Source organism: Strigops habroptila, chromosome 1 (assembly GCF_004027225.2).
Source record: "Strigops habroptila isolate Jane chromosome 1, bStrHab1.2.pri, whole genome shotgun sequence".
Taxonomy (NCBI): domain Eukaryota; kingdom Metazoa; phylum Chordata; class Aves; order Psittaciformes; family Psittacidae; genus Strigops; species Strigops habroptila.
In genome coordinates, this window is record NC_044277.2 from 11,646,306 (window position 1) to 11,660,238 (window position 13,933).

Genomic DNA, 13,933 nt, shown 5'->3' on the forward strand with positions numbered 1-13,933 from the left:
CACCATAGTGCTGTCTTAGTGACACCTCTTTTAATATTGAAGCGCCTTAGGTGCCCTGCTTCATAAAATGGCTATTTAGCAGATATCCCACCCTAATGAAACAGGTTATGTCAGTGATGAAGTAATTTCTGCTTATATTTGATCCCTTGCTGTTTCCCTCTACCTTGCAGTCGTTCATCTTTCCTCTAGGCCCAGAGCAGTGTCCCCCAACCTCCCTTCTTTTAAAACCATTCCAAGATAGTTCTTAACTTCTGTTCTGGAGGAGCAGGTTTATGTTTTTTAATTAATGTGCTTTGAAACTCCTGTTATTCATAGATGTAAAAGATTTTTTTTTTTTTTTTTCCCCTCCCAAATGCTTGCCCTCAATTCCTCCTTTTGGTAATAAGTTTCTAGAATCAGTTATGCACTGGGTTTTAGCTTTGTTTAATAGCTTTCTTGCTACACTGAATGGAGTGTAATTATGTAGACTGCCATGTGCTATCAAACTCAGAAATCAGTTGTAGTTAAATCCACAAGACTGATGTTAAATCCACTAGAGTTTCGTAATATTTTGTGACAAACCGAGTAGTCTTCTATCTTTGTGTTGGTACCCACAATACTTCACATGAGAATTATCTAAACTAACTGGTTATCATAGTCAGGGCAAACTATGAAAAGATGTCTTACTCAGAGGTAGATAAGAGTGTTTCCTGGAAGTTCGTTTATGTTACAGCTTTTTATCTTAATATTTTAGTTTCTCCTTTACAATAGGTTTGAATATAGGAGTTAGAATATTGGATGCACAGATACTTACTCTCGTCTACACTGTTCAGACATATGCTCAAACAATTCACAGCCTGTGTTTGCAGCTTTGTCTTTTCATATACTTGGCTGCCTCGAGTAAAATTAAATACTTGAGGTCATGTTGTAGGCTCCTCTCATGTTACACCGTTTTTTACCTTTGCCTATAGAAGTACCTTATCAAAAGTATGGAAGCAACTTGTCAAAAGCTCAGGGTTCATAATACTGGAAGATATTGGAGCAACTTTTTTTTCTGCTTTAAAATGGGGTTTTTTGCTCAACATCCACATTTCAAAAAACCTAAAAACACAATAGAAGCCAAAAAAAGTGGCTTTTCTTTCCCTTGCCGCTGTGGAATGGGTTCCTGTTGCTGCTGCATTCTGTGCATCACCTCTAATGTGTTAGCTTCCTGTAGCGTGCTCTATCAGGTTCAGGAGTGACGTCTTGGTCCTTCCAGCTCTTAATCGTTTGGAGCCAGAATACATGAAACATGCACCAAATGACCAGACTTGTTCTGCTATTACTGGAGTCAGTGGTCTCTAATGTCATTGTAGTATTTTTCTTTTATTCTCATACTAGCTATTAAAAGATGCCTTCTGTCAGAACAGAGGTAGGAGGTTTTTTGCAGACTGTCTCTGGAGGAAGGGTTGTCTGCTGCATGCCTAGAGGACCTCTAAAACCAAGTAATTAAATACAGTTCTCTTTAGCTGTCCTGGTTTTTCTAATTTTAGTGTGTTTTTCTAATTTTCAGTAATTAAAGATGGCTGTTGAGCTGCTTCTAATGTATGCTGTTACTTTGCATAATGACTTATATTAGTTTAATCTCGTAATATTACTCTAAGACTTTTTGGCTTTTAATGTCATCTCATTTTTTGTAAAAATAATAAAAATGTAGATGTGAAACATTTTTCTTCAAATCTGACAGCTGTTAAATAACATAATTGCTTTTTTTGCCTGCTAGTAATTTGGTAAATTATAATAAACTGTGTTTGTGATGAAGTAGCTAATTTTCTCATTTCATTTTGACTTCTCTAGAGAAGTTGGAGGTTGCCCCACCATCTCCAGGACAACTGAAACATGGTAAAAGAAGAATGTTTGTTGAATGTGGTTCAGTACTTGTGCAGTCTGTGTTTTGAATTGCTTCATCTTTCTCCTACAAGTGCTGGTCTGTCCTCATCCCTGTCGTCTGGAGTAACAGAAAACTGAAACAAGCACCAACAGACACTCTGCCACCTTTATTTCATAACACCTCAGCCGGAGAATGTGCACCATTTACTGAAAGTAGGACAGAAAGCCCAAATGAGAGCGTGCTGTTCAAAGCCAGCAGCAAACACTGGTTTTCTAAGCCAAGCAGTGTTGATGCTGCAGAACCTTGTGGAGTTTTTGTGTTTAAAATTATTGACTTGCTTCTAGTTGCCTGTATTTTAAATGGACTGAGAAGTGGGATAAAATTGCAGAGAAATTGGAGATAGATTTGGTGTTCTTTATAATACCATGGTCATTCAAATTGTGGATTAGTTTCCAAATCAGTGTATTTTTGTGGTTTTGTACTCTCTGTTAGCAAATATGTGTAGTTAAACCTTTTTGTGTTCCAAGTATCTATACTTATTTCTCTTTGGGTTTTTTTGTTTCCTTGGTCCCTGGGGTTCTGTTTACTCCCTGGATTCCAAAATTCTGATGATTTTGGTAAGAATTTGAGCTCCCTCTGTAGCTCCAGAGCTCAGTACACACATTTTGAAAATGCTGGCTATAACTGTCGTATCTGTGTGATTTTTTTGTTGTTGTTGTTTATGGTTTTGGGGTTTTTGTCCTGCCATGGTTTAAAAAAAAAGTTGGTAAATTTCATACATTCTGTGCTTTAGTCTTTCACTGGTGCATTTAAGAAGATCTGTGTGTTCTTACAAAGTAGCCCCAGAAGTCCAAACATGTTCTAGTACCTAAGCATGAAAGATCTCTTGAGCGTGGCTTTGTTTTCTCATATGATCATGGATTCGTGCTGTCTGTGAGAGGTAAATGCAAAAGGGACTCATACCAGTTGCTTTTCACATGACTGTGAGGTTTGTGCACGTTTCTTTCTTCCCTCTTCCTGTGCTTGCATCTCTGTAAGTTTATGAAATATAGGAATTGTTGGTCCCATCTGAAGTGGAAAAAAACTCCCAAACAACTAAAGAACTGATGCATTTTAAATGTTAAAAAAAAGTTGTAACTTTAAGCTGTATTTTTAGTCATGTAGTCTGTCCTCCGTGTTGTATTCAGTCTTACAAAGCCAGCACCTTGAAACTCAGCTGGAGGCAATGCTATGCAAATTCAATCCCATCTCTATTAGAAGCTTACAAGCTAAAATTTGAGAGAGAAAATGAAGCAGGACAAAAAGGAATGACACGGTAGCACTGTACTTGTTAGAAATTATTATTCAGACCAGCATGTTCCAAGCTGGTCTTTATATCCTGCAGTATAAAATATTTTCACACAGGGTTTCCTTGGAGTTTCAGGAGTAGAAAGAAAAAAACCTACATGAAACAAAAGGTGGAACTTGATCTCTTAAGCAATTTATTGAGGAGCAGTTTCAAGTCTGACTTGCTCTCAGCATAGGTGCCAAACAAAATCAAGATACAGAAGTCTGTGTTGGAATAGCGAGATAATTAATGCCATGAAAACTATCTGAGCATTTGTAGATTTAGTTGAATGAGTTTTGATAAGAATTGCCTAGCTCCAGGCAATACTCTTAAAATATGAATTGTTAGGAATGCATGAAAAAGACGGAGCTTTTGCACAGGAATAGAGAGGGATTTGCAGAGAAAGGGGCTTTATTTCAAGCAAGAGAAGAATGTAGAGAGCCTAGTGAGACAGTTTGGTAATCCTTAGTGATACTGTGACACTGGTTGGAAGGACTAAATAGTACCAAAGTTTGTGTAGTTTTCAATGTTTTTCTTGTGTTCTAGTAGGCGTAAGTGGCTTCCATCCAAAATTGTTCAAGTATTTGCAGAGTAAGTTGCTTTAGCTGGTTCTTCACAAGCCATTAGTAACACTTAGGTGTAGCAAAGAGTTTTACTAAACCTGCCAGAAACAAAGAAGTCACCAATAGAAGTAGTGGGAAAGAGATTTTGTGTATGTTCTCTTTGTTTCTCTTAACGGCAGTATTAGGCTGGCATTTCAGTTGTTGTGAACTAGTGAACTCTTACAAATATTTATTCTCTCTTTGTTACTTATTTCTTTTAGTGTTCTTCCACAATGCAGTACCTTTTGTAGGGTTTGGATTTTTGGATAACGCAATTATGATTGCTGCGGTAAGTTCACTATTTAATTCCTCAATCAAGTCAGTAAGCTTCATATTGTTCAAGTAGAATAAAATAGACTAGATTGAGAGCTTCAGTAAGACACTGTATCAACTCACTAATTTTCTATTTTAATCTTTCTTCTTTAAAGTCCATGCTCTGTTCTAAAGTTCAGCCTTTGCAGAATGCAGAGGAGCGTTGTTCCTTCTAAAGGCCAGTATTGTGACAAATTTTACTCAACTGAGAAGAAACTTGCTTTTTTTCCCTCTCCTAATTTGTGCTGTAAGACACATTTTATGAGCCTGTAGTTGATAGGTTTTTGTACTGACTGATTATAGCGTGATTATAATGCGTTGATGAATACGTCTTCAGGATTTTTACTGATGTGTTCCTTTGTTCTGAGTGATGCAGGCACTGTTAGTGCTGATGTTGATTTGTACTGATGTAGCCTGGCACTTCTGGCTAACACTTTTGATGTATTTTGCTTGTTTGGAAGATTAAATGGGCTAGTGGAACAGGAAGATCTATGAAGGCCAAAGATACTGTTTCTCCTGTAGATTTATCACTAACAGTGTGATATTAATTGAGGTGGGAAAGGACCACAGGACCTGTTAGGTATCTAGTCTTTCTCCTGCTCAGGACCTTCCTCAGGGTCTTTAGTCTAACCTCCTGCTCAAAGCAGGATCAGCTATAGGTTATTCATGGTTTTGTCCTGTGAGACTTGAGAAGATCCAAGGGCAGAGACTGCAGAGTCTTTCTGGGCAACCCGTTCCAGTGCTCAGCTGTCTTCACAGTGGAAAATATTCCCCTGTATCTAACTGGAACATGTCTTGTTTTAGTTCATGCATGTTGTGTCTCATCTTTGGGCCATGTAATGCTGTTTCATCATGCAGTTCACTGCAATTTTGTTTCTTCAACCGAAGTAAGGAACTGCAATGCTGTATTTTGTTTGTTCAGTATTTGTAGAAGTTTGTATTCAGAGCTATGCATTCAGCTAAGAATTATGGTGAGGGAAATGGTACGCAGAGGTAGGGGTTAGTTTTGTCCATTAGCTGGCCATTATGGAAAAATATAAAATATTAAAAGAATATCAGAAGTAGGCTCTTGTCCTGGGAAGAAATATGTATACCAGGAGGGTAGGAGCTGTGTAGATGTATTAAAAGGAATGTCCTTTTATGCTTTCAGTGTCAACATAAACAAGCAGTAAGCAATACTTTTGCCGGTTCAGTGAATGTAATCTATTCTAACTCCAAATCTCTCAAGTAATGAGAAAATTCTTATTTTTCAGGGAACCCAAATAGAATTGTCAATTGGAGTTGTCCTAGGAATTTCAACTATGGCAGGCAAGTAATAAAATGCAGTATGCGTGGACTGATAGGCACACTCCTTATTTTAGGCTGACAGTGGGCCACAGGGCTGGAAATGGCTCTTTCTTGGTCTTGCAGCTGCCTTTCCTAATAAAGAAACAACCTATGGTTGAAGCAAGGACATATTCCATTTGCAGAAATGGAATTTCAGTTCACATAACTTTTGCAATGCTTGCTGTCCGTTTTAATCTAAAAGCTCAAATCCTGGGTTGCTTAGGAAGGTGTATGTGCATTTCTATAATGGGACTGTTCTAAATTCCCTAGGGTCTGATACTTACAGATGCGTGTTTATGTAAGTTCCTGTTTGCTTGCAGTGCTGAGTGAAGATCAGTGTTGGTGTCCTTTTATTGTGCTGGCCTGTTTTCTTGGTGGCTTCTCTGCCTCCATGTGATACCATGGGAAGGCCCAGCAGCCACCCTGCTCCTGCACTGGACCAAAACTGATAAGCTCTGCTCAACAGCTTTGGTGCCTCTGCAGTGTCAGAGACAAAATACCACTGGCTCCATCAGGTGCAGTGTGGCTTGAAAGCACGCAGATAGCTTAAATGCAGAACAAGAAATGTGCGGCATTTCTCTGTTGCGATGCAAGACAGTCGCAAGCTCATCTCACTAAGATCTGCTGTGAAATCGTGTATTTTAAGTGTGTAACTTCATGCAGTCATATCTACAGTATTCCTAAACTGACACAGTTCATGGGTATGTTGAAATGTTTATCAAAACTACATAAATGAGTAACAGCTCCTTCTGTTTCCCATGCTCCTGCACCTCTTCAGGCATTGGAAGGCCCTGTTGGTGTCCAGCATTAGCTGTATGAAACTGGCAACCACCCATGGCCATTTTTAACTCTGATCTGAAAAATTCTTACATTGGTTTCCAGGTGTCTGTGATGTCTTTTTGTACTTATATGAAGAAAACTTGACAAGTGGAGAAAAATAGTTGCACTTCCTATTATTGTTAGGCTGCTGCTGCTGCTACAAACTGTAGTAAGGTCAGAAGGAAAAAACTCTAAAGTGAAAGAAACTTACTCCTAGTCTTTTGTTTTCTATCTGCTGAGAAGAGTGACAGTCACTGGGGCGGGGAGGGAAGGTAGCTGGTTGGTTTTGCTGGTAATTAAAATAATACTTTCCCTTCTTACCCCCTTCTCTTCCCTTTTCCTCCCTCCAGCTGCAGCTTTGGGAAACCTCGTTTCAGATTTAGCTGGACTGGGGTATGTCTGAACTTGTATTAAGAATATGTGTATTTTATTTCCTCTCTTGCAAGCACTATTGGTGCTACTGAACTAAAACATTATAAACTGCTGAGATATAATCATTTTTTTTCTAGATCTTGAATTTTGCTTCAGTAAACTACGTGACTGTAGAAATATATTCTGTCCTTGCTAAGAAAAAGTTGGACTATTAGGTGGTTCTTGCCGAGGTTAAAACTGCAGTGCCATAGTTCTGAAACAGAATAACTGTCCTGTTATTACAGTATTACATATTTTAAGTGATAAAATTGGGATTGGCATTTAGCCTGACTCCGTGTAGTCTGTAACCAATGCTTGCTTTTAAGGAAGTTTTAAATGAGAACTTTTCTGCAAAAAGTGTTTTCATTAAAATGCAAAATGGAAAAATATATTTTTTGTGATGCAGTTTCTTGCTGTGATCGAATATACCTCATATACCTCCTCAGATTGTTATAACTAGATCAGAAGATATTTTCTTCTCCTCAGATAAAAGTTGTATCTGAAATGCCTTCAGACCTAGGCGTACCTACTTCTGATATAAACAGATACAGCTGACTGTATTTTTTAAAGGAAATTTCTGAGTAATTGCTGAAAGTAAAGCTTCAGTTATGACTCTTGTTCCCACTTTTCCTCTATTTTTTTTCCTGCAAATAACGAGGCTTATTACTCGTGTTGTATGTAACCTTTCCCCCACTGAAGGTTAACAAGCTCTACAAAAATACAGTAACATTCACACCAGTTTTGTCTTGCTGCATAAAGGTTTTCTGGAAATACTGCACATTAAATCAGTAAGAAGATGAGTGAACTTCAAGTGCAAAATGTGACTATCAGAAGTCTCATGATCACATTTTCCCATATTTACCTCTTGATGACTTTAGCTGAAGGAAAAGCTGTTCATTTTAAGTTCAGTGCTTCAGATATTTCAATATCCTCACTAGAAGGTAATGTCAGATCCAAAATCGTTCGTTCTTGTTTTCTTGTTCTTCCAGTCTTGCAGGTTATGTAGAAGCTTTAGCTTCACGACTGGGTCTGTCAATCCCTGATTTAACTCCCAAACAAGCCGATATGTGGCAAACGCGTCTCAGTGCACACTTGGTGAGTATTCTGTAGGTAGGCACTGTTTGTGTGGAGCTTGTTTGGTTTAAACTAATATGTTTTGTCACTTTTGCCATTAAATACTTCATGATCACCAACATTTTGCACGTTTCCTGGAAATTTTAGTTGTGAGCCTGTGGCAGGGAGTATCATGAAACTGGATTGTTTTGGACCTGGGGGTTTTTGCGTATGCAACAGGCCACAAGTGACTAGTACTGTGGATAGTCTCTGCAGCGACTTCATGTATGCTGTGGAGATATCTGCGTTGAGCTCTGGCTACTGTGATAAGACAGTTTATCTGAAAGTTACGACCCCCTAGTAGTTTACTCCTATACATTCTTTGTCAAATGCTTGCTATTCATGTACCTGTACTAGTTTGTGTTAATTTCTAATATTCTGTAATTAGCTTGGATATGAAATTAGCTTTCCCCTGAGTAAATTTTCAGCATTTGAGTAATATTCAGTGTCTGGGTTTACATTTATGGGACACTCATCTTGCAGATTCATTTTGAGGATGATTACTTAATTAACATTTAAATATTTGAAGTGGTCCCACTTCACCAATGAGAACATTAGTTTATTTCAATTAAAAGAAACAGATTATAAGAAACTGAGTAAAGAAACATATTTCTTTCACTTTGCCAGAATGAACCTTCATGGGGAAAAATATCTTTGCAGATTTAAGGGAAGAGAAATAACACTGGCTGATGAAAACTAAGGGAAAAAGTCTGCTTTTAGCTGTGATAGATCAAAGCATTGAGCAGGGAAGAATTGACAGGTTTATGGGCTGCTCTCTAGTCTGCCCAACATAAGAGTCATCTTGGTGCAAGCTGAGTCTGTCAAAAGCCTGTCATTGCACTGCAGTGCATTCACAGCGCTTTGCTCTGAGGAGACTTCTGAGCATCTTTGCCTGAGTGCTAGCAGTTTTTCCTTTATAACCACTGTCTCAAGTTTCTCCACACCAGTGCGTCGCACTGGTGATGTGGTTTGCGTGTTGCCTGTCTTACTTTTGTCTCCTCTTGACTTCTGCATTTAAGTCAATTGTGAAAAATTGTGAAATGTTTTCCAATCTTTTTTATTTATTATTATTGTCTTCCCCTTGTGCCTTTGCAAGCCATCATTTTTGCAAGGAATTCCTCATTCCTGACTTTGCATTACCACATACAAGCAGATACATTTATAATTGCACATAAAATATGTGTGTATGTTTTGTTGTTTGTTTCCCTCCTTCCCTGCCTTCCTGTCCAATCCTTTGAATCTGTCTCCTCCCTTACCACCTATGCAGCTCTTCATGGATCATTCCCCTCCTCTTTATTCTGAAATGTGTCTTTTATCACAGCACGCACTGTTTCTAACCTTGTCATATCTGTCTCTCTCTCATAGATTGTCTTTCTAGTCTGCATGCTAAGAAAAATGTGGCTCCCAACTGAAAGCTAGAACAAAGGGTCTGTTTTCCTGGTTGTGTTGGTACTACACAGCAAATGAGTAACAACTGATCAGTGAGAAACTTAATTTTTTCCCCCTTTCTCTAGGGTAAAGCTATTGGAGTGACCATTGGCTGCATTTTAGGAATGTTTCCTTTGTTGTTCTTTGGCGATGAGGAAGAAAAACTGGAAGAAAAAAAATAACCTTTTTACAAGACATATACAAATGTAAACTACTGTACCTCAATTACTCAATTACGCTGTCAATATTTAGGAATTAACAGACAGTAAAAAATGTATAGACTTGGGAACAAAACCTTCAGCATGTCGTTTTATGGAAACACTAATTTATTGTGGCTTTGTTGTGTTTAGTACTTCTTTTTATAAGGTATCATCTAACTTTTTATTTAACTGTAAATTTTTGAAGTGTTTTCACTTATGGCAAAACGTTTACCACTTTCCCCTTTGACCTTATTCTTTAATGGGTTATTACTCTAATAATCCACCCTGGGTGACAGTATAACTCTTGAGTTGTATATTGGTTGTTTAACAGATGTAATTGCATGACAAAAATCTCACTGCTGTTCATCAGGTCCTTCAATGCAGATTATTAAGGAGGTCAGTGATGAGTAATTTGAAGTCCCTTACTTTGCAAGATGTCTGGTTGCCCCCTGACCAGCCATTGTTTTGCACTGCCTGTAGATTCGATATTTCAGTGATCTACGACAGTCTAGTTTGCATTTTTTCACAACTCTGATTAAGTGTGTCTGAATCATTTTCTGAGATGATCATTTTAAGGATTTCACAAGGTAAGTGTTTCCAGCGTAGGCTCTTTACCAAGTGCATTTTTCAGTGGTGGTTTAACACCTTCTATACTTCTATATTCGCCTCTTTTTTCCTTTTTAATCAATAGTTTGAGAATTGAGATATCTTAAATTTATCTTCCTGCATTTTGAGTGTGGTATTAAAGAATTCAGAGCATCTGTTTCAAAAATCCAAACAACTGGCTTTTTTTACTGTTCTGCTTAAAACAAGGTGTGAATAGTTGATTGGGTGGATGAGGCTGGGGAACGCTTCAGGGTATGAATGAGTGCTGGCATTGCGAGTCTGTAATAGATGGTTCAGTTGAAACAATAAAGTGTACCCAGTCTGGATTAGAGGACCTGATCTGCAGATTATAACTTTGTATTTAAGATTAAGCCTTTGCTATTTTTCTTTTTTGCTGTGAGACAATTAGTAAAAAAACCCCAAACAACAAAAAAGGGAGACTTGAGGCCTTTTTCCTGTTTTGCCTTTTATTTTTGCAGTCTTACTTGGTGTATTATAGATCTGACAGTGCAGTCACATGTAACTGTGGTTTTTTTAAGGTGGTCATGAATAAATTGATTATGACTATCAAATATCCATAGTATTTCAGGATCTGACTTGCCAATAGCGTCATGCAAAACTGATAACTGTTGATTAGGGGAGAGGGTTTCTAACCTGAATAACATTTGGCAAAGACACTAAAAAGAGAGGCACAGCCAGGGCGCTTTGTTTTATTGCTGGAATTGTTGGCACTTCTGAAACCTATAGAAAGAAATGTTAAAAAAAAAATTAAAAATGATATCCCCTGATGACATTTATTTGCTGTAGGAAAAGTCTCGTTGTAATGTGTATGTTTCACAGAGCTCATTGCTTATCTCTTGGTCATGAATCTGATTTGTCTGTTCTCATTTCTAGAAGCCCTTTAAACACCAGTACTGAGACTTTGGCATCAATCTTTAATGAAGGTGACAGTGTCGTATCTGTTCTTTGAAAAGCAGACTTTGAAAACTTGCAGTGAGTAGTCCTAGTAGCATGTACAATACTTTGTACATTAAACCGTGACAATCTGGACCAAGCTGTAAATCTGAAAGAGAGCTCAGCCAGGCACAGAACACCAATGCAGAGGAGTTTTGGCTTGCATTTTCCAAGTTGGAAGCTTTATTAAAAAACCCAAATAAACAGTAAAAGAAGCCTCCAATCACGGACACCACAAAAAACAACCCTCCTTAGAAAATTATGTGCTCTTCCCCCACAGATTGTTGCTGGTTTACAGCACTTCAGTGATCAGGTTTTTTAGTCATCCAAAATTTGTCTTGGCTTAAACTAACTTTTCTTCCTCTGCATGTACTTTTGTTTCTGGTATGTTTCTATACAAAGCTGTATTTCCCACGTGTTCTTTTCTTAAACTGAAATACACATCAAAACAGTTTTGCTTGGGGTTTTTTTTGTAGCTGTTTGTACAGTAATTCCAACACTGTTTCCCATTATGATACTGGCATCTTCATTGGAATCTTCAGCAGTCGCCAAACCTCTGTTCTTTGTCATCGTACTAACTGGAACACTGTTTTCATCACTTTTTTAGAGCTCATGAGAACAATGGGAAGGCCGTGTCAGCTGTCACAGTAGTGTTCATTTTATAACGGCAATAGGAAAGACTCTGTACTATTGTTAAATATCTTGTGCATGTAAATTGAGTATGTTTTGTTGCTGTATGTCCAACTATTGTACTGCAACCAATGCTTTTATCAGGAATTAATGAACTAAAATATCTTCAAAGAAATTAATCATGTGTCGTCTTGTTAAACTGTTGAGCTGACCACAAAAATGTGGAGGGCAAGTGACACATGGTAGGAAATCTTGGGTGTTTCAGGCTGTTGTCTTCTGTCAATCAAGAAGGTGACTTCTGGGGCTTCGGTATTTGACAAATGTGAAGAAATAACTCGTGCTTTGAGAGGAACAGTGGCTCTGCTGGAGGCTGAGAGAAAGTGCTTGTTGGGGCCAAGCTGCCACCCTGAGTACAGTAGGGTTGGTTTGCTTTGCCTGCAGGATCCATTCTTGCATGGAGGTGGTGCTGCTTCATGTGGAAGGGAAGATCTGCGCCTGATCTGTATCCTGTCTCCTCAGAAGGAGGGTGGGTTTTTCTGGGCTGTATGGATAAAAGTAATCCCTGATGCTCTGATCATGTTTTTTAAAACACTTTAAGTCTCTGAAGACAGAGCACTAGCAAAACACTCTTCTTTGTTTCCTGTTGTCTTCTCTCTCCTCAATAAAAGGAAAAACAAACACTACAGGCTTGTTCAGACACTTCAGTATTGCTCCATTTTTTTATTCTATCAGTTGGTCCTGTGTTAATAGGAATTTTCCACTTTAAAGGGCTGGTAGACCTGAAATTGTGTTTATTTTAAAATGCTGTCTTTTATTGTAACCTAAAATATAAATGTATTTTTGACGGTATGTTGTCTCTAGGGACAAAGAACATGCATCTGATAATATGGTTATCTAGATCTTCTTGCCAGTATTTTCTCATGCATGTACTTTTACATAAATTATTTGAATTTAGACAACATATTTTGTATTGTCTTTAATTAAATTGTCGAACTTTCTGTAAACTTTTGTACTACAGCAAAGGTGTTCTGTGTTTCTTTATTAGACCAGATGCTGGAGGGGAAATGTTAATAATATCCTGTGGGTATTCAGCCTCAGCTATACAAACCAGGAACAGATGATTTAAGTTATAAGCAGGTGGTCCTTTATTACTGTCATAGGAGATACCACCGTGGTGGAGCGGTACTTCTGTCTCTTCGTGCTTGGAAGAGAGTGATTTAAACAATTAAAATGTTTGCATGGTAAATTGGTGGTGTTTGTGATTAATATGAGCCAGAAGTCCACTTGGAATTGGGGGTTTGTATGCAAACTAAGCCTTCATGAATTTTCCCAGACTTCGGAGCTTTTCACTTTTTTTCACTCCTCGATCAATCCCTTTTGTGGATGTCTGTGCATAAAGAAGTGCTGTGAGTAGAATATTTGTACTGAAAGGATGGTCTCATCTCATTTTGACAACCTGTATAGGCTGCCTTTTGTTTTACTCTGTTCTGACTGCACTGTGTAAATCTCTAATGTTGTTCAGAGTCTGTCACACTTCTGTCCAACATGGTTCCCTCTGATGTTTTACATGGTCTAGTGACAAGCTGACAGAGCAGTGGTATATAAACAGTATATAAAAGGTCTTAATAAAGCATTGAGGGGTTGTCATCCTGCTCTGAGAGTCTTATGCCTCTGTAATTTTTTGACCTAAAATACTGAGAAAATAGGTAGAGCTCCTCCAGATTGCAGTTAGTGCTCTCCTACCACAATTTCAAGCTCCTGTTTTCAAGTCTTTATTTAACATTTGTTGAGGCTTTTACCCTTGTCTCAGTGTTGAGGACCATTGGCATCCAGACTGTTGCTTCAAAATAGCATTGGGTTTTTGGGCAAACTTACAACTTAAAAGCCATCCAACATAAATGCAGTAAGATTTGATTTTGTTTTGTTTTGGAAGACTACCTCCTCTAATCAAAACCTACCTTCTAGAGACCTGTGAGTTTCCCTGTCCCTGCTCCCCCAAGAGGTTGTCATCGCTGGGGTTTGAGCCGGGCAGTCTTTGAGCCTCAGGTAGGGAATTCAGAATAGCGACGTTGGGAAGCAACAGGGAGTGTGGATTGCTGATCTCTCTTGTAAGGAGATGATGCCAAGATAAGGCCTCTTGCAGCAGCATGAAGACAACTGACAGGAAACAGTTTTGGTTTAACAGTCTTTACTTTAGTCGTCCATGGGTATCTAAGCAACTGGCTTAAATAATGCAGCTATGAATGCTACTCCACAGTCGTATGAGTTGCTCCTTCTGTGTCTGTGTGCAAAGACTTAAGTTGCTGTGAAATATCAAAATTAGTTGAGACTGTAAACGTGATGCATTTTTGTGTCC

The 13,933-nt window shown here is 38.3% G+C and overlaps 1 protein-coding gene across 1 annotated transcript in view; it reads left to right on the forward strand.

Moving 5' to 3' along the window:
* TMEM65 (transmembrane protein 65) overlaps nucleotides 1-13,224 on the forward strand; it is a 34,069-nt gene extending 20,845 nt beyond the window's left edge. The window contains exons 2-7 of the mRNA XM_030485201.1: nucleotides 1,816-1,860; nucleotides 4,000-4,067; nucleotides 5,344-5,398; nucleotides 6,586-6,628; nucleotides 7,636-7,741; nucleotides 9,274-13,224. Of these exons, the coding sequence (XP_030341061.1) occupies nucleotides 1,816-1,860; nucleotides 4,000-4,067; nucleotides 5,344-5,398; nucleotides 6,586-6,628; nucleotides 7,636-7,741; nucleotides 9,274-9,369 (413 nt within the window). The 3' untranslated portion in view covers nucleotides 9,370-13,224. The remainder of the gene's footprint in view (nucleotides 1-1,815; nucleotides 1,861-3,999; nucleotides 4,068-5,343; nucleotides 5,399-6,585; nucleotides 6,629-7,635; nucleotides 7,742-9,273) is intronic.
* The last annotated feature ends 709 nt before the right edge of the window (nucleotides 13,225-13,933 follow it).